This window comes from Melanostigma gelatinosum (assembly GCF_949748355.1).
Source record: "Melanostigma gelatinosum genome assembly, chromosome: 23".
Lineage (NCBI taxonomy): Eukaryota > Metazoa > Chordata > Actinopteri > Perciformes > Zoarcidae > Melanostigma > Melanostigma gelatinosum.
The window spans coordinates 422,603-444,095 of NC_136656.1; the positions used below are offsets into that span (position 1 = coordinate 422,603).

At 49.8% G+C, this 21,493-nt stretch overlaps 1 protein-coding gene across 1 annotated transcript; it reads left to right on the plus strand.

The window, feature by feature from the left end:
- Nucleotides 1–733: 733 nt before the first annotated feature.
- On the plus strand, nt 734–16,670 carry LOC306796724 (RPA-related protein RADX; the record flags this gene model as incomplete). The annotated part of the gene is made up of 19 exons (XM_079295792.1): nt 734–796; nt 1,772–1,877; nt 3,379–3,568; nt 3,642–3,757; nt 3,926–4,054; nt 4,142–4,308; nt 4,582–4,738; nt 5,183–5,291; nt 5,485–5,573; nt 5,735–5,860; nt 10,059–10,160; nt 10,251–10,424; nt 10,503–10,627; nt 11,546–11,772; nt 11,846–11,890; nt 12,024–12,064; nt 12,642–12,911; nt 14,997–15,146; nt 15,548–16,670. The coding sequence occupies 19 exons, from the start codon at nt 734–736 to the stop codon at nt 15,670–15,672; spliced, it is 2,511 nt and encodes an 836-aa protein (XP_079151918.1). The 3' UTR covers nt 15,673–16,670.
- Nucleotides 16,671–21,493: the final 4,823 nt, after the last annotated feature.

A 21,493-nucleotide genomic window follows, 5' to 3' on the forward strand; every position in this document is an offset into this window, starting at 1 on the left:
TATATATATGTATATATATATATATATATATATATATATATATATATGTATATATATATATATATATATATATATATATATATATATATATATATATATATATGTATATATATATATATATATGTATATATATATATATATATATGTATATATATATATATATATATATATATATATATATATATATGTATATATATATATATATATGTATATATATATATATATATATATATATATATATATATGTATATATATATGTATATATATATATGTATATATGTATATATATATATGTATATATATATGTATATATATATATGTATATATATATATATATATATATATGTATATATATATATGTATATATATATATATATATATATATATATATATATATATATATATATATATGTATATATATGTATATATATATATATATATATATATATATGTATATATATGTATATATATATATATATATATATATATATATATATATATATATATATATATACGTACGTGTGTATGTATATATATGTATGTGTAACATATACGTCATATATAAAGTGGTTCTGTGCTTTCTATGAATTATTATTGTTATTACATTTTAGTTTTTACTGATGAATTCTAACACTTTGTGATAAATACAACAAATAATTAAATTCATTAAAAAAACAAAACCACCTTTGTGTCTTTCTCCCACAATGCACTGCACTGTTATTGTTTGTCCAACATGGCGGCTCCAGACTGCGTCTTCAACAGAACCCTGACCCGGTCCAGACCCGGTCCGAACAAGGTGTGAACAGCGTCGTCACGTGTGTTATTGATCGTCATTATTATTATCTTTATTATTATGGTCTGTTTCTTTCCGTCCACCTCTCGTGCGGTTAAACACATTTAAATATCGAACAATTTAACTTCGGTTTACTTGTTGGAGAAAACCAAATGACTGGACATAATGGTGACGTCTACAATAATAATAACAATAATAATCTGTGTTTTCTGAATAAGAAGCTTTCATTTCACCAATGAAACGCTAGCTTTTCAAAATAAAACGGCTCTGTTGTTCTCCGTATTGGATCATAAATCGACTCGTTCTGTCTAAAATATTTACGTTCAGTGAATTATTGATTTTCTGAATTTACCACAAGAACCTAAAGTGTTAGAAACGGGTTGAACTGAGTTTGGCTCAAATAGCTGTTAGCTCTCTGTTAGCTCTCTGTTAGCTCCCTGTTAGCTCTCTGTTAGCTCTCTGTTAGCTCTCTGTTAGCTCCCTGTTAGCTCTCTGTTAGCTCTCTGTTAGCTCTCTGTTAGCTCTCTGTTAGCTCCCTGTTAGCTCTCTGTTAGCTCTCTGTTAGCTCCTCTGTATGAACCAGTCTCAGTCTAGTTTAGACTCCAGCGGGGTCTTCAGCAGAGACCGGTCCACCGTGGACAGACCCGCATCCTCCAGCAGAGACCAGTCCACCGTGGACAGACCCGCATCCTCCAGCAGAGACCAGTCCACCGTGGACAGACCCGGATCCAGCAGAGACCTGGAGGGAGGGGGAGAGCTCAGCTCCCGGCAGCAGCAGCGTCTCCCCCTCCTCCAGGAGCAGAGCTTCTCCTCTCTGCTGGAGGGAAGGGGGGCACGGGAGAACCAGAACCAGGACTGAGAGACTGTCAGACCCTGCTGCAGTAACATGAGAGGTTTTCTAAAGGGAGTCTGGTGCTCAGAGACACTGAATCACCTGGGACACTTTCACTAATCACTGTCTTTTATTTTGTCTTTCAGTCGTCCTCTCCTGCCGTCTGCAGGGAGGTGCTGTATGTGGTGGACTTGCAGCGTTACAGCAGAGACCAGGGGTCCTCTGTCTACTTCCCCCAGGCTGTCCTCAACGGTAAGACACTGGAAGACAAAACAGGACGGGACAAACGAGACAAACGAGACAAGGCGGAACAAACGAGACAAGGCGGGACAAACGAGACAAGACGGGACAAACGAGACAAGACGGGACAAGGCGGGACAAAAGAGACAAGGCGGGACAAACGAGACAAGGCGGGACAAACGAGACAAGGCGGGACAAACGAGACAAGGAGGGACAAACGAGACAAGGCGGGACAAACGAGACAAGGAGGGACCAAGTAAACAAGACGGGACAATCGAGACAAGGCGGGACAATCGAGACAAGGCGGGACAAACGAGACAAGGAGGGACCAAGTAAACAAGACGGGACAAACGAGACAGGGCGGGACAAACGAGACAGGGCGGGACAAACGAGACGAGGGACAAACGAGACAAGGCGGGACAAACGAGACAAGGAGGGACAAACGAGACAAGGCGGAACAAACGAGACAAGGCGGGACAAACGAGACAAGACGGGACAAACGAGACAAGACGGGACAAGGCGGGACAAACGAGACAAGGAGGGACCAAGTAAACAAGACGGGACAAACGAGACAAGGCGGGACAAATGAGACAAGGAGGGACCAAGTAAACAAGACGGGACAAACGAGACAGGGCGGGACAAACGAGACAAGGAGGGACAAACGAGACAAGGCGGGACAAACGAGACAAGGCGGGACAAACGAGACAAGGCGGGACAAACGAGACAAGGCGGGACAAACGAGACAAACGAGACAAGGCGGAACAAACGAGACAAGACGGGACAAACGAGACAAGGCGGGACAAACGAGACAAGGCGGGACAAACGAGACAAGGCGGGACAAACGAGACAAGGAGGGACAAACGAGACAAGACGGGACAAGGCGGGACAAACGAGACAAGGAGGGACCAAGTAAACAAGACGGGACAAACGAGACGAGGCGGGACAAACGAGACAAGGAGGGACCAAGTAAACAAGACGGGACAAACGAGACAGGGCGGGACAAACGAGACAAGGAGGGACAAACGAGACAAGGCGGGACAAACGAGACAAGGAGGGACAAACGAGACAAGGCGGGACAAACGAGACAAGGCGGGACAAACGAGACAAGGCGGAACAAACGAGACAAGACGGGACAAACGAGACAAGACGGGACAAGGCGGGACAAACGAGACAAGGCGGGACAAACGAGACAAGGCGGGACAAACGAGACAAGGCGGGACAAACGAGACAAGGCGGGACAAACGAGACAAGGCGGGACAAACGAGACAAGGCGGGACAAACGAGACAAGGCGGGACAAACGAGACAAGGAGGGACAAACGAGACAAGGAGGGACAAACGAGACAAGGCGGGACAAACTAGACAAGACGGGACAAACTAAAGGAGACAAACTAAAGAGGCCAGAACATATAAATAAGATAAGCAGGAAAAGGCTGCGTTGTCTCCGATACAGCAGGAACTAGACCACATCCTGCTGGTCTTACTGGTCTGTGTTTGCTGGTTTGGGGTCTCCAGGTGATGACCTGTATGACGTCACGCTGACAGACGGGGACTGCAGGCTCCGGGTGACTCTGGATCCTGGTCTGAACCGGCTGGTGGAGAGAAACGTCCTGCGGCCCGGATCGACGCTGCGTAACGCCACCTTCACGCCCGCCATGACCGCTCAGCTCCCAGCATGCACCGGGGCGTCCGCGGACGGAGACGGGTAAGTGACGGCGGGTGAGCTCTGCTGCTGAGGTGGATGGGGGTCGCGGCTCTAACGGCTTCTGTACCTGCAGCTACAGCCTGGTGAGCGTGGAGGTCACAGCTGGAGCTCCAGGTGAGGCAGAGCATGAAGGACTCAGGAGGGTCCATGTGGACTCTCTGTCCTGGTTTGGATCCTCGGGACCAGCAGGTGAGTGGAGAGGCTCAGTGTGTGACTTGTTTGTGGATAATCACACTCTCCCTTTAAGAACTACGTGTGTGCTTCCATCACTCCGTCTCTGCAGCTGAGACACTACTTCCTGTTGTTGTGACATCACTGGCCCCTCCCCCTCTGATGATTGGCTGATTGATCCCACAGGTCCTCTGGTTCCTCTGAGAGCCAATAGGAGCGTGTTCCTCCCTCTGTGGAACAACGTGGACTACAGCGGGGGGGTGTGGAGGGAAGCTCCTCCCACGGAGGAGGAGGAGGAGGAGGAGGAGGAGGGAGGTAGACAGACTGCTGATATTTGAATATTTAATGAGATCTGTTTGAAGGCTCATTGATATGAATTGAATATGTTGACCGTGTTGACAGCTCGACGTCCCGCTGTGACCGTGTCCCAGCTGCGGGACTCCTTCCTGATTGGTCGACGGGGCGTTGCCAGGGGTGTCGTCCACCATCAGCTGATCGTACGCATCATCAACAAGTCACACCTGATGTATTATGGGAAAGCAGAGCAGAACTGTGAGTGTCCTTATAAGGTCAGTCTGTAACTTACTTCCTGTCGTACGCGTCTGTACCTCCTGTTGGTTCAACGTTCAGAGTGAAACACAGTTCACTTGTTTCTGCAGACATGAGATGTTGTTGTTCAGTAACATTCTACGTATTGTTGCCGTGGTCTTCATTGCCACTGGTTAGTTATTGTGTTAAACAAACAAAATACATGTAGACAGTCGTTTAGGACCAAAGATGGAACCCTGTGGAACCCATGAACCACAGGAACCACAGGACCCTCTGTGTGTCGTTGTGTCCAGGCCGTGTTGGAGGTGTGTGACCGGACAGGAAGTGTGTGTGTGGTGTTGTGGAACAGCGTGTGCTTCGGCTGGTATCGCCGCCTGAAGCCTGATGACATCATCAACCTGAGACGCTACCGAGTCAAGCGGCGCTTCCTGGCCGAGCCAGACGACATCGGTACGAATAAAACAGATTCTTGTGTTTATTCCAGAAACAGGATCCAAAGCTTCACGTGTTAAAGCTGCATTCTCTCTAGTGTCCACCAGGGGGCGACTCCTCTGGTTGTATAGAAGTCTATAGAAAATGACTCTACTTCTCTCTTGATTTATTCCCTCAGTAAACATTGTAAACATGAGTTTATGTCTCAATCTCTAGTTTCAAGTCTTCTTCAATACAGCATGATGTTCATTTAGTACATTATGCTCCATTTAGAGTCACACAGACCATAAAGCAGGGGATGCTTTAGGGCGGGGCTACACGCTCACTCTTCCTCAGTCCTAATGAGGTCACTTCCTGTTCACTGAGTCTCATCTTATGAAGAATCCTCTAAGGAGCAGATCAATGCTGCAGAGCTGTGACCTCACTGTGACCTCACTATGACATCACTGCTCTTGTGTCCAGAGATCAGCGTCAACAGCAGAAATCCTGCCGCTGTCATCTCTGTCCTCCCAGAATCCTCTGTTTCACCTGAGCACCTCCCACCTGCTGCTTCCTACAGCTTCTGGAACAGGTACACACACACACGTACACACACACACACCTACACACACACACCTACACACGCACACGCACACACACACGCACACACACACACACACCTACACACACACGCACACACACACACCTACACACACACACCTACACACATACACACACACAAATACACACACACACCCCCCTCTCCACCTGTCTCTCTCTCTCAGTAAGGAGCTCCTGGGTCGTCCTCATGACGTCGTGTGTGATGTCATCGGCCTGCTGACCTTCTCAGGACGACCCGAGCGAATCAGGAGCGGTGAGGGTTACCATGGCGACCAAGATCATACTGTGTTTACTGTGATGGTGTAGAGCTTTAGTCACACGGTCACTGTTTTGTGTGTGTGTGTGTGTGTGTGTATGAGATTGTGTGTGTGTGTGTGTGTGTGTGTGTGTGAGAGAGTGTGTTCTCATTGGTAGATGGAAGAGGGGCGGGGCTGTTGGAGTATCACTGGCTGCGATTGGAGGACGGGAGCAACAACCAGCCAATCATGGTGAAGCTCTTCTCCACGTCTCAACCTAAATCTCACCACAAGCTCCACCCACGTGAGACACACACACAGTCACACACACACACACAGTCACACACACACACACACACAGTCACACACACACACAGTCACACACACACAGTCACACACACACACACACAGTCACACACACACAGTCACACACACACACACAGTCACACACAGTCACACACACACACAGTCACACACACACACAGTCTCACACACACACACAGTCACACACACACACAGTCACACACACACAGTCACACACACACAGTCACTCACACACACAGTCACACACACACAGTCACACACACACACACACACACAGTCACTCACACACAGTCACACACACACACAGTTACACACACAGTCACACGCACACACAGTCACACACACACACACAGTCACACACACACACAGTCACACACACACAGTCACACACACACACAGTCACACACACACAGTCACACACATACACACACACACAGTCACACACACACACACAGTCACACACAGTCACTCACACACAGTCACACACACACACAGTCACACACACACAGTCACACACACACACAGTCACACACACACACAGTTACACACACTAACTAAAATAAACATTTGTACTTGTTTCCATTTCAAAATGTCTCTCTCTCTCCCCCTGTCTCTCTCTCTCCCCCTGTCTCTCTCCCCACCTGTCTCTCTCTCTCTCTCTCCCCCTGTCTCTCTCTCTCTCTCTCTCTCTCCCCCTGTCTCTCTCTCTCTCCCCCTGTCTCTCTCTCTCTCTCTCCCCCTGTCTCTCTCCCCACCTGTCTCTCTCTCTCTCCCCCTGTCTCTCTCCCCACCTGTCTCTCTCTCTCTCTCTCCCCCTGTCTCTCTCCCCCCTGTCTCTCTCCCCACCTGTCTCTCTCTCCCCCCCTGTCTCTCTCTCTCTCCCCCTGTCTCTCTCCCCACCTGTCTCTCTCTCTCTCCCCCTGTCTCTCTCCCCACCTGTCTCTCTCTCTCTCTCCCCCTGTCTCTCTCCCCACCTGTCTCTCTCTCTCCACCTGTCTCTGTCTCTCTCTCCCCCTATCTCTCTCCCCACCTGTCTCTCTCTCTCTCTCTCCCCCTGTCTCTCTCCCCACCTGTCTCTCTCTCTCTCTCTCCCCCTGTCTCTCTCTCTCTCCCCCTGTCTCTCTCTCTCTCCCCCTGTCTCTCTCCCCACCTGTCTCTCTCTCCACCTGTCTCTGTCTCTCTCTCTCTCTCTCCCCCTGTCTCTCTCTCCCCCTGTCTCTCTCCCCACCTGTCTCTCTCTCTCTCCCCCTGTCTCTCTCCCCACCTGTCTCTCTCTCTCTCTCTCCCCCTGTCTCTCTCCCCACCTGTCTCTCTCTCTCTCCCCCTGTCTCTCTCCCCACCTGTCTCTCTCTCTCTCTCCCCCTGTCTCTCTCCCCACCTTTCTCTCTCTCTCCCCCTGTCTCTCTCTCCACCTGTCTCTGTCTCTCTCTCCCCCTATCTCTCTCCCCACCTGTCTCTCTCCCCACCTGTCTCTCTCTCTCTCTCCCCCTGTCTCTCTCTCCACCTGTCTCTCTCGCTCTCTCTCCCCCTGTCTCTCTCCACACCTGTCTCTCTCCCCACCTGTCTCTCTCCCCACCTGTCTCTCTCCCCACCTGTCTCTCTCCCCACCTGTCTCTCTCTCTCTCCCCCCTGTCTCTCTCCCCACCTGTCTCTCTCTCTCTCCCCCTGTCTCTCTCCCCACCTGTCTCTCTCCCCACCTGTCTCTCTCCCCACCTGTCTCTCTCCCCACCTGTCTCTCTCCCCACCTGTCTCTCTCCCCACCTGTCTCTCTCCCCACCTGTCTCTCTCTCTCTCCCCCTGTCTCTCTCCCCCCTGTCTCTCTCCCCACCTGTCTCTCTCTCTCTCCCCCTGTCTCTCTCCCCACCTGTCTCTCTCCCCACCTGTCTCTCTCCCCCTGTCTCTCTCCCCACCTGTCTCTCTCCCCACCTGTCTCTCTCCCCACCTGTCTCTCTCTCCCCCTGTCTCTCTCCACCTGTCTCTCTCTCTCTCTCCCCCTGTCTCTCTCCCCACCTGTCTCTCTCTCTCCCCCTGTCTCTCTCTCCACCTGTCTCTGTCTCTCTCTCTCCCCCTGTCTCTCTCCCCACCTGTCTCTCTCTCTCTCTCTCCCCCTGTCTCTCTCCCCACCTGTCTCTCTCTCTCTCCCCCTGTCTCTCTCCCCACCTGTCTCTCTCTCTCTCTCTCCCCCTGTCTCTCTCCCCACCTGTCTCTCTCTCTCTCCCCCTGTCTCTCTCTCCACCTGTCTGTCTCTCTCTCCCCCTGTCTCTCTCTCCACCTGTCTCTCTCTCTCTCCCCCTGTCTCTCTCCCCACCTGTCTCTCTCCCCACCTGTCTCTCTCTCTCTCCCCTGTCTCTCTCCCCACCTGTCTCTCTCTCTATCCCCCTGTCTCTCTCTCCCCCTGTCTCTCTCCCCACCTGTCTCTCTCTCTCCCCCTGTCTCTCTCTCCACCTGTCTCTGTCTCTCTCTCTCCCCCTGTCTCTCTCCCCACCTGTCTCTCTCTCTCTCTCTCCCCCTGTCTCTCTCCCCACCTGTCTCTCTCTCTCTCCCCCTGTCTCTCTCTCCACCTGTCTGTCTCTCTCTCCCCCTGTCTCTCTCTCCACCTGTCTGTCTCTCTCTCCCCCTGTCTCTCTCCCCACCTGTCTCTCTCCCCACCTGTCTGTCTCTCTCTCCCCCTGTCTCTCTCCCCACCTGTCTCTCTCTCTCTCTCTCTCCCCCTGTCTCTCTCCCCACCTGTCTCTCTCCCCACCTGTCTCTCTCTCTCTCCCCTGTCTCTCTCCCCACCTGTCTCTCTCTCTATCCCCCTGTCTCTCTCTCCCCCTGTCTCTCTCCCCACCTGTCTCTCTCTCTCTCCCCCTGTCTCTCTCCCCACCTGTCTCTCTCCCCACCTGTCTCTCTCTCTCTCTCTCCCCCGTCTCTCTCCCCACCTGTCTCTCTCCCCACCTGTCTCTGTGTCTCTCTCTCCCCTGTCTCTCTCCCCACCTGTCTCTCTCTCTCTCTCTCCCCCTGTCTCTCTCCCCACCTGTCTCTGTGTCTCTCTCTCCCCCTGTCTCTCTCCCCACCTGTCTCTCTCCCCACCTGTCTCTGTGTCTCTCTCTCCCCTGTCTCTCTCCCCACCTGTCTCTCTCTCTCTCTCCCCCTGTCTCTCTCCCCACCTGTCTCTCTCCCCACCTGTCTCTGTGTCTCTCTCTCCCCTGTCTCTCTCCCCACCTGTCTCTCTCTCTCTCTCTCCCCCTGTCTCTCTCCACCTGTCTCTCTCCCCACCTGTCTCTCTCTCTCTCTCTCCCCCTGTCTCTCTCTCCACCTGTCTCTCTCCCCACCTGTCTCTGTGTCTCTCTCTCCCCTGTCTCTCTCCCCACCTGTCTCTCTCTCTCTCTCTCCCCCTGTCTCTCTCCCCACCTGTCTCTCTCTCTCTCTCCCCCTGTCTCTCTCCCCACCTGTCTCTCTCCCCACCTGTCTCTGTCTCTCTCTCTCCCCCTGTCTCTCTCCCCACCTGTCTCTCTCTCTCTCTCTCTCTCTCTCTCTCCCCCTGTCTCTGTCTCCACCTGTCTGTCTCTCTCTCTCCCCCTGTCTCTCTCCCCACCTGTCTCTCTCTCTCTCTCTCCCCCTGTCTCTGTCTCCACCTGTCTCTCTCTCTCTCTCCCCGTGTCTCTCTCCCCACCTGTCTCTCTCTCTCCCCCTGTCTCTCTCCCCACCTGTCTCTCTCTCTCTCCCCCTGTCTCTCTCCCCACCTGTCTCTCTCTCTCTCTCCACCTGTCTCTCTCCCCACCTGTCTCTCTCTCCCCCTGTCTCTCTCTCCACCTGTCTGTCTCTCTCTCTCCCCCTGTCTCTCTCCCCACCTGTCTCTCTCTCTCTCCCCCTGTCTCTCTCCCGACCCGTCTCTCTCCCCACCTGTCTCTCTCTCTCTCCCCCTGTCTCTCGCCGCACCTGTCTCTCTCTCTCTCTCTCTCTCTCTCCCCCTGTCTCTCTCTCCACCTGTCTCTCTCTCTCTCCCCCTGTCTCTCGCCGCACCTGTCTCTCTCTCTCTCTCTCCCCCTGTCTCTCTCTCCACCTGTCTCTCTCTCTCTCTCTCTCCCCTGTCTCTCTCCCCACCTGTCTCTCTCTCTCTCTCTCTCCCCCTGTCTCTCTCTCCACCTGTCTCTCTCTCTCTCTCTCCCCCTGTCTCTCTCCCCACCTGTCTCCAGTCTCAGTGGTAGTTTGTACCAGACTGAAGTTGATCAGATCTTCCGATCAGACGTCCTTCTTCTACTTGACGAACACGACGTACACACAGGTGTACTGCACAGGTAACGCACTGTGTCCAGCTGTGTACTTGTACATCTTCATGGGTGTGTCAGCTGACCTCTTTCCTCTCTCCTCATTGGTCGCTTTGGCAGGCCTGGGCCACCACTCAGAGATGAGTTACCGTAAGCTGCGGCCGGTGAGACAGTTCCTCCAATGGCTGCGGAGCCAAGATGACGGACAGGTGCTGAGCGGAGCTCTGATTGGAGGATTCTTCATCCACCCGCCGCCTCCCGTCTCCTTGGAAACGTACATGAGAGACAGGAGAGGTACTCGACGACTATTTATTTATTTATGAGTAAACGTGAGCTGTCCCTTTAAGTGTGTGTTGCTGTGTGTGTGTACAGGTGTGCCCGGGTTCCTGCGAGGGGCGGAGCTTCAAAGGGAGGTGGAGAGGCTCTGTTACCGGGAGCGACGCACCTTCTGTATCCAGGCAGCTGTTACCATGGTTACGTACAGCCGCAGAGGAGAGGCGAGTGCTTCCTGTCTAATGTACTTCCTGTCTGACGTACTTCCTGTCTCACGTACTTCCTGTCTCACGTACTTCCTGTCTCACGTACTTCCGGTCTCACGTACTTCCTGTCTCATGTACTTCCTGTCTCACGTACTTCCTGTCTCACGTACTTCCTGTCACACGTACTTGCTGTCTCACGTACTTCCTGTCTCACGTACTTGCTGTCTCATGTACTTCCTGTCACACGTACTTCCTACTTCCTGTCTCACGTACTTCCTGTCACACGTACTTCCTGTCACACATACTTCCTGTCTCAGGTACTTCCTGTCTCACGTACTTCCTGTCACACGTACTTCCTGTCTCACGTACTTCCTGTCTCACGTACTTCCTGTCACACATACTCCCTGTCTCACGTACTTCCTGTCTCACGTACATCCTGTCACACGTACTTCCTGTCTCATGTACTTCCTGTCACACGTACTTCCTGTCACACGTACTTCCTGTCTCACGTACTTCCTGTCTCACGTACTTCCTGTCTCACGTACTTCCTGTCTCACGTACTTCCTGTCACACGTACTTCCTGTCTCACATACTTCCTGTCTCACGTACTTGCTGTCTCATGTACTTCCTGTCACACGTACTTCCTACTTCCTGTCTCACGTACTTCCTGTCACACGTACTTCCTGTCTCACGTACTTCCTGTCTCACGTACATCCTGTCACACGTACTTCCTGTCTCATGTACTTCCTGTCACACGTACTTCCTGTCTCACGTACTTCCTGTCTCACGTACTTCCTGTCTCACGTACTTCCTGTCTCACGTACTTCCTGTCTCACGTACTTCCTGTCACACGTACTTCCTGTCTCACGTACTTCCTGTCTCACGTACTTCCTGTCTCACGTACTTCCTGTCTCACGTACTTCCTGTCTCTCACAGGAGGACCGCTGTTTGTTCTGGATGGACCGAGCTTCGTCTCTGTGCTCCTCTTCCTCCCCCCGTCTCTCCAAGTCCTCCCCTCTCCCATCTCCTTCTCCCTCCCTCTCCTCCTCCTCCTCCCTCCTTCCTCTCCCCTCAACCCCTCGTTCCTTCAGACGTCCTCCCTCCTCGTCTTCCTCGTTGTCCCCCAGGTCTCCAGCCGTGAGTCCTCTGGACCAGAGACCCGGGTGAGACCTTAAACCTCTTCTCAGTGTTTCAGAGTCAAACATCTGGATTTAATGTCCGACTGTGTTTCGGCAGGAAGTCCAGGAAGAGGAAGCAGACGGAGCCTCCTCCAACCAAGAGGTGAGTACACACCAAAGTACACCTTCAAGGTACTTTACTTCATCTCTGATTGTACTTCTACTTCATCTCAGAGGCACATATTGTACTTTTACTGCAGTAAATGATCTGAGTACTACACTGTTTCTCTCTTCAGACATCCGTTTGTCACATTACAACCAGAGAACAACAAGACGGGTACGACTGTTTGTTTCATATTGTCTACTGTGTGTGTGTATATATATATATATATATATATATCTATATCTATATATATATCGATATATATCTCTAAAAATAGATCTATATATATATGTCTATATATATAGATATAAATATAAACAGATATAGATATGTACAGATATATATGTTGATATACAGATAGATATATATATGTGTGTATATACAGATATATATATATATATGTATGAATATGATAGTTTGTTCAAATGTGCATCATCATCAATGTGTATCCTGGTAATGTAAAACACTATGAGGTACTTTTATCAATACTATAAGTTATATAATATAAATATTAAAGTTAAGAACTGCAACTCCCATCATGCATCACGGTGACAGGGATTAAAACAAGAATGTTTGTGTCATCTATCTAAATAATATAATAATAATAAGAACAATAAGTAGCGTAATGACGCCATGACAGGATTATAATAATAATATTATAATAATAATATAAATAATAATATAATAATAAAATAATAATTCTAATAATAATGAAATAATAATCGTAATATAATAATAAATCTGTCTCCAGTCATTCTCTTTGAAGCCTCGATGGAGTTTCTGGAAACCACAAACCCTGAAGAAGAAGAAGAAGAAGAAGAAGATGAAGATGATGGTGACACGTCGTCCTTCGTCACCGCCCCCCTCCTCCCCGCCCTCCCGCCCATTTCCGTGGCGACGCTGCCGATGCGTTATGACCACGCCCACAAGGAGGAGCAAGCGGTCGCCGTGGAGATGGGAGGGGCCGCTTGGGGGCGGTTTGAGACCGCCGTCAATGAGTACTACACGCTGAGAGTTAGAGGTACTTTACTGTGTACTGTGTAATGAGTACTACACTCTGAGAGTTAGAGGTACTTTACTGTGTACTGTGTAATGAGTACTACACTCTGAGAGTTAGAGGTACTTTACTGTGTAATGAGTACTACACTCTGAGAGTTAGAGGTACTTTACTGTGTACTGTGTAATGAGTACTACACTCTGAGAGTTAGAGGTACTTTACTGTGTACTGTGTAATGAGTACTACACTCTGAGAGTTAGAGGTACTTTACTGTGTACTGTGTAATGAGTACTACACTCTGAGAGTTAGAGGTACTTTACTGTGTACTGTGTAATGAGTACTACACTCTGAGAGTTAGAGGTACTTTACTGTGTACTGTGTAATGAGTACTACACTCTGAGAGTTAGAGGTACTTTACTGTGTACTGTGTAATGAGTACTACACTCTGAGAGTTAGAGGTACTTTACTGTGTACTGTGTAATGAGTACTACACTCTGAGAGTTAGAGGTACTTTACTGTGTACTGAGTACTACACTCTGAGAGTTAGAGGTACTTTACTGTGTACTGAGTACTACACTCTGAGAGTTAGAGGTACTTGACTGTGTACTGAGTACCACACTCTGAGAGTTAGAGGTTGATGGTTTCGAGGACAGACAGGAAGTCGTTAGGTTTGGATAGGGTTAGATAGGGTTAGGTTTGGATAGGGTTAGGTTTGGTTAGGGTTAGATAGGGTTAGGTTTGGTTAGGGTTAGATAGGGTTAGGTTTGGATAGGGTTAGATAGGGTTAGGTTTGGATAGGGTTAGGTTTGGTTAGGGTTAGATAGGGTTAGGTTTGGATAGGGTTAGGTTTGGTTAGGGTTAGATAGGGTTAGGTTTGGTTAGGGTTAGGTTTGGTTAGGGTTAGATAGGGTTAGGTTTGGTTAGGGTTTGGTTAGGGTTAGATAGGGTTAGGTTTGGTTAGGGTTAGATAGGGTTAGGTTTGGATAGGGTTGGTTAGGGTTAGATAGGGTTAGGTTTGGTTAGGGTTAGATAGGGTTAGGTTTGGTTAGGGTTAGATAGGGTTAGGTTTGGATAGGGTTAGGTTTGGATTGGGTTAGATAGGGTTAGGTTTGGGTAGGGTTAGATAGTTAGGTTTGGTTAGGGTTAGGTTTGGTTAGGGTTAGGTAGGGTTAGGGTTAGATAGGGTTAGGTTTGGTTAGGGTTAGATAGGGTTATGTTTGGTTTGGATAGGGTTAGGTTTGGTTAGGTTTGGTTAGGGTTAGATAGGGTTAGGTTAGGTTTGGTTCGGGTTAGGTTTGGTTAGGGTTAGGTTAGGTTAGGGTTAGGTTTGGTTAGGGTTAGATAGGGTTAGGTTAGGGTTAGGTTTGGTTAGGGTTAGATAGGGTTGGGTTTGGTTTGGATAGGGTTAGGTTTGGTTAGGGTTAGGTTTGGTTAGGGTTAGATAGGGTTAGGTTTGGTTAGGGTTAGATAGGGTTAGGTTAGGTTTGGTTCGGGTTAGGTTTGGTTAGGGTTAGATAGGGTTAGGTTAGGTTTGGTTTGGGTTAGATAGGGTTAGGTTTGGTTCGGGTTAGATAGGGTTAGGTTTGGGTTAGATAGGGTTAGGTTTGGTTTGGGTTAGATAGGGTTAGGTTTGGTTCGGGTTAGATAGGGTTAGGTTTGGGTTAGATAGGGTTAGGTTTGGTTAGGGTTAGGGTTAGATAGGGTTAGGTTTGGTTAGGGTTAGGTTTGGTTAGGGTTAGGTTTGGTTAGGGTTAGATAGGGTTAGGTTAGGTTTGGTTTGGGTTAGATAGGGTTAGGTTTGGTTCGGGTTAGATAGGGTTAGGTTAGGGTTAGATAGGGTTAGGTTAGGTTTGGTTCGGGTTAGATAGGGTTAGGTTTGGTTTGGGTTAGATAGGGTTAGGTTTGGTTCGGGTTAGATAGGGTTAGGTTTGGGTTAGATAGGGTTAGGTTTGGTTAGGGTTAGGGTTAGATAGGGTTAGGTTTGGTTAGGGTTAGGTTTGATGATGAGGTCTCCGTGTCTCTCGTCCAGTGAGGTCGAGAGACGCTTCATGGTGAAGGTGACCTGATGACCTACTTCATCACTTCATCTTCATCACTTTGTTTCTTCAGCTCTGTCAGACGGCGTGTCGGTCGACGTCGTCTTCCTCCCCCACTCCTCCTCTTCCTCCTCCTCCGCTCCCCTCCTCTCTCACTCCAACACCTGGACCTCCATCTTATCCCACGGAGCCTTCTCCTCACACACACCTCCACCTGCACCAGGTCAGTCCACACACACACACACACACACCTCCACCTGCACCAGGTCAGTCCACACACACACACACACACACACCTCCACCTGCACCAGGTCAGTCCACACACACACACACACACACACACACACCTCCACCTGCACCAGGTCAGGCCACACACACATACTGTCACACACACACACACTCTCTCTCTCTCTCTCTCTCTCTCTCTCTCTCTCTCTCTCTCTCTCTCTCTCTCTCTCTCTCTCACACACACACACACACCTCCACCTGCACCAGGTCAGTCCTCACACACACACTCTCACTCTCTCACACAGACACACACACATACTGTCACACACACACTCACAGACTCACACACACACACACACATTGTCTCCAGTCATAGGTTTACTCTCTCTCTTTCAGCCGACCTCATCGGCATGGCGACCCAGTTGTCCAATCAGAGGCTGGTGTGTCTCCTGGAGGCGTGTCATCTGGGCGGAGCCACAACTGAACTCGTCCTGAGCCGAGCGTTTCCCCTGACCCACTGACACACACACACACACACACTGACACACACCCACCCACTGACACACACCCACCCACTGACACACACCCACCCACTGACACACACACACCCACTGACACACACACACCCACTGACACACACACACCCACTGACACACACCCACCCACTGACACACACCCACCCACTGACACACACACACCCACTGACACACACCCACCCACTGACACACACACACCCACTGACACACACCCACCCACTGACACACACCCACCCACTGACACACACACACACACACCCACTGACACACACACACACACACACACACACACTGACATACACACACCCACTGACACTGACACACACCCACTGACACACACACACACACACCCACTGACACACACACACACACACACACACACACTGACATACACAGACCCACTGACACTGACACACACCCACTGACACACACACACACACACCCACTGACACACACACACACACACACACACACACACACTGACATACACACACCCACTGACACTGACACACACCCACTGACACTGACACACACCCACTGACACACACACACACACACCCACTGACACACACACACACACACACCCACTGACACACACACACACACACACTGACACACACACACACACACACACACACTGACACACACACACACACACAGACTGATCTCTAAGTTATTATTGTTATGATTGTTTACGTTATGGTATTTATGAAAGTATTGTGTGGATGAAGTCATGTTGATGCACTTTGCTGACGTTGGGATTTGTAGTTTTTGGGAACAGATGACTCGTCCAGTGAATCAAACGTTGCTGTTTTTGTGAAAGCGTTGAGGATTAAATCAACGCTGTGGAGGTTCCATGAAGAGAACCCTTCTGTCTGTTCTCAACTCTTCTCACGCTCATGATGTTCTGCAGTGTGGGGTCACATCAGTCTCAGGAACTACAAACACATTCCAATGCACACATGAAAAGATCATCATTCATATCAATGTAAAAATAAATCACAAATATATTTCTGTGTGTGTGTGTGTGGATCGCTCCACGTGTGTGTGTGTGTGTGTGTGTGGATCGCTCCACGTGTGTGTGTGTGTGTGTGGATCGCTCCACGTGTGTGTGTGTGTGTGTGTGTGGATCGCTCCACGTGTGTGTGTGTGTGTGTGGATCGCTCCACGTGTGTGTGTGTGTGTGTGTGTGTGGATCGCTCCACGTGTGTGTGTGTGTGTGTGGATCACGCCACGTGTGTGTGTGTGTGTGTGTGTGTGTGTGTGTGTGTGTGTATCGCTCCACGTGTGTGTGTGTGTGTGTGTGTGTGGATCACTCCACGTGTGTGTGTGTGTGCGTGTGTGTGTGTGTATCGCTCCACGTGTGTGTGTGTGTGTGTGTATCGCTCCACGTGTGTGTGTGTGTGTGTGTGTGTATCGCTCCACGTGTGTGTGTGTGTGTGTGTGTGTATCGCTCCACGTGTGTGTGTGTGTGTGTGTATCGCTCCACGTGTGTGTGTGTGTGTGTGTGTGTATCGCTCCACGTGTGTGTGTGTGTGTGTATGTATCGCTCCACGTGTGTCTGTGTGTGTGTGTGTGTGGATCACTCCACGTGTGTGTGCGTGTGTGTGTGTGTGTGTGTGTGTATCGCTCCACGTGTGTGTGTGTGTGTGTGGATCACTCCACGTGTGTGTGTGTGTGCGTGTGTGTGTGTGTGTGTGTGTGTGCGTGTGTGTGTGTGTGTGTGTGTATCGCTCCACGTGTGTGTGTGTGTGTGTGTATCGCTCCACGTGTGTGTGTGTGTGTGTATCGCTCCACGTGTGTGTGTGTGTGTGTGTGTGTGTATCGCTCCACGTCTGTGTGTGTGTGTGTGTGTGTATCGCTCCACGTGTGTGTGTGTGTGTGTGTGTGTGTGTATCGCTCCACGTGTGTGTGTGTGTGTGTGTGTGTGGATCACTCCACGTGTGTGCGTGTGTGTGTGTATCGCTCCACGTGTGTGTGTGTGTGGATCACTCCACGTGTGTGTGTGTGTGGATCACTCCACGTGTGTGTGTGTGTGTGTGTGTGTGTATCGCTCCACGTGTGTATCGCTCCACGTGTGTGTGTGTGTGTGTGTGGATCGCTCCAGTGTGTGTGTGTGTGTGTGTGTGTGTGTGTGTATCGCTCCACGTGTGTGTGTGTGTGTGTGTGTGTGTGTGTGTGTATCGCTCCACGTGTGTGTGTGTGTGTGTGGATCGCTCCACGTGTGTGTGTGTGGGTGTGTGTGTGTGTGTGTGTGTGCGTGTGTGTGTGTGTGGGGGTCTCAGGTCTCAGTCTGTCTCAGGTCTCAGTCTCAGGTCTCAGTCTCCAGGTCTGTCTCAGGTCTCAGGTCTAAGTCTGTCTCAGGTCTCAGTCTCAGTCTGTCTCAGGTCTCAGTCTCAGGTCTCAGGTCTCAGTCTGTCTCAGGTCTCAGTCTCAGTCTGTCTCAGGTCTCAGTCTCAGTCTGTCTCAGGTCTCAGTCTCAGTCTGTCTCAGGTCTCAGTCTCAGGTCTCAGGTCTCAGTCTCAGTCTGTCTCAGGTCTCAGTCTCAGGTCTCAGGTCTCAGGTCTCAGTCTCCAGGTCAGTCTCAGGTCTCAGGTCTCAGTCTCAGTCTGTCTCAGGTCTCAGTCTCAGGTCTCAGTCTGTCTCAGGTCTCAGTCTCAGGTCTCAGTCTCAGTCTGTCTCAGGTCTCAGTCTCAGGTCTCAGTCTCAGTCTGTCTCAGGTCTCAGTCTCAGGTCTCAGTCTCAGTCTGTCTCAGGTCTCAGTCTCAGGTCTCAGGTCTCAGTCTCAGGTCTCAGTCTCAGGTCTGATGAAGAAGCGCTCGTTGATTCATCCGTTCACAACGTTGGTTCTTCACGCAGCATCAGTCAAGGAGAAAATCAAACCATTGTTTGGCAACTGGACCGGCTCATAAGGCTGCGATGTTCATCAACTGATCGTTGTTGTGAGAGCACATTGTGGGCGTTTGTTGCCTCTCTAGTGATATCAGGGCAGCTTTATACTTCTTAGGGGCCGTCAGCATGACGACGTGACGGTCCAGGTCCTGGTCCGGGACCAGGACCTGGTCCTCCTGCTGCTCTGGTGTCTCACCGGACACGTCCAGGTCTGTCAGTACAGAATATGAGATGAACTGCTGAAGAGAAGAACATCCTCCGTGCTCACATGTTCAGCAGCTGTTGCTACTTTGTAATTATAAGTCTTTGAACAGTGATTCATGAATAAATAAACAAATACAACAACACAGACGTGGATCAGAACAATGTGTGTCACGGCTCCTCATGGAGGCTCAGTGTTCACTCTGCTGGCTGACGTCAGCTAACGTTAGCATCGACGGTAGCTCGCCGTGTTCAACACGTCACCCTGAAGTCAGGAACACGGCCTCGTGTTCATGGATTCACATGTTCAACACGTCACCCTGAAGTCAGGAACACGGCCTCGTGTTCATGGATTCACATGTTCAACACGTCACCCTGAAGTCAGGAACACGGCTTCGTGTTCATGGATTCACATGTTCACGTCACCCTGAAGTCAGGAACACGGCCTCGTGTTCATGGATTCACATGTTCACGTCACCCTGAAGTCAGGAACACGGCCTCGTGTTCATGGATTCACATGTTCACGTCACCCTGAAGTCAGGAACACGGCCTCGTGTTCATGGATTCACATGTTCAACACGTCACTCTGAAGTCAGGAACACGGCCTCGTGTTCATGGATTCACATGTTCAACACGTCACCCTGAAGTCAGGAACACGGCCTCGTGTTCATGGATTCACATGTTCAACACGTCACTCTGAAGTCAGGAACACGGCTTCGTGTTCATGGATTCACATGTTCAACACGTCACCCTGAAGTCAGGAACACGGCTTCGTGTTCATGGATTCACATGTTCACGTCACTCTGAAGTCAGGAACACGGCCTCGTGTTCATGGATTCACATGTTCACGTCACCCTGAAGTCAGGAACACGGCCTCGTGTTCATGGATTCACATGTTCACGTCACCCTGAAGTCAGGAACACGGCCTCGTGTTCATGGATTCACATGTTCAACACGTCACTCTGAAGTCAGGAACACGGCTTCGTGTTCATGGATTCACATGTTCACGTCACTCTGAAGTCAGGAACACGGCCTCGTGTTCATGGATTCACATGTTCAACACGTCACTCTGAAGTCAGGAACACGGCTTCGTGTTCATGGATTCACATGTTCACGTCACCCTGAAGTCAGGAACACGGCCTCGTGTTCATGGATTCACATGTTCAACACGTCACTCTGAAGTCAGGAACACGGCTTCGTGTTCATGGATTCACATGTTCACGTCACTCTGAAGTCAGGAACACGGCTTCGTGTTCATGGATTCACATGTTCACGTCACTCTGAAGTCAGGAACACGGCCTCGTGTTCATGGATTCACATGTTCAACACGTCACCCTGAAGTCAGGAACACGGCCTCGTGTTCATGGATTCACATGTTCACGTCACTCTGAAGTCAGGAACACGGCCTCGTGTTCATGGATTCACATGTTCAACACGTCACTCTGAAGTCAGGAACACGGCTTCGTGTTCATGGATTCACATGTTCACGTCACCCTGAAGTCAGGAACACGGCCTCGTGTTCATGGATTCACATGTTCACGTCACCCTGAAGTCAGGAACACGGCTTCGTGTTCATGGATTCACATGTTCAACACGTCACTCTGAAGTCAGGAACACGGCCTCGTGTTCATGGATTCACATGTTCAACACGTCACCCTGAAGTCAGGAACACGGCCTCGTGTTCATGGATTCACATGTTCACGTCACCCTGAAGTCAGGAACACGGCCTCGTGTTCATGGATTCACATGTTCAACACGTCACCCTGAAGTCAGGAACACGGCCTCGTGTTCATGGATTCACATGTTCAACACGTCACTCTGAAGTCAGGAACACGGCCTCGTGTTCATGGATTCACATGTTCACGTCACTCTGAAGTCAGGAACACGGCCTCGTGTTCATGGATTCACATGTTCACGTCACCCTGAAGTCAGGAACACGGCCTCGTGTTCATGGATCATGGCTGCGAATCCAGCGATGTCATAAACACTGTTAGATCCTGGGTACTTCTGGCCCGATACGGGGCTAATTACTGACTCAGCTCTCTATTAAAAGATTCTCGAGCTGGTGTTCTGGCGAGGGAACTCGCCTGGCTCCGCTAACTGCCTTTACTCCCGACGTCTACCCTGCTTCCTCCGGTCAGAGCGCACTCGGCCGAGAGACCAGTCCTGGCCCCGGGCGCTCCCACCAGTCGCGTCGGTTATGGCAGCTTCCCTCTTATGGATCCGCGCTCTTGGTAAATGCCAGGTTAGGTTTTAACGGCTAGGATTAATTCTTGCTAAAACCGTAAGGGGTTGTTAAGTGGATTCGGTCTCTAGGATAACCTTTCAGAACTCAGTTGTTAGACATACAATAGCTTTAACTTTTTACTGTCACGAGGAACTTATTACTACTTCGGCAAATTAATGCACTTGAGGATTTCACTTTAAATGCAGATTAGATATTTATTGCAGGTTATATTTAGTTAGTTTGCAGGGGTTACAGCTACAGCTCACATAAAATGTCACTACACATGATTAGTCAATTTAATTATCTTCTTCGATTATACTCATTAGTTTTAGTCGCCGAGACGGCTCGGTTGGAGCTGGATGTCCAATGGTGCGATGAAAAAGGTTCTTTTGGAGTTGTTAGGAGCGAAGGTCAGGCCTGACCCTCGATCCTCCCGCTCCGCAACGGAGCCCGTTCAGCTGTTCTCAAAACTCAGTACAAAGTCTT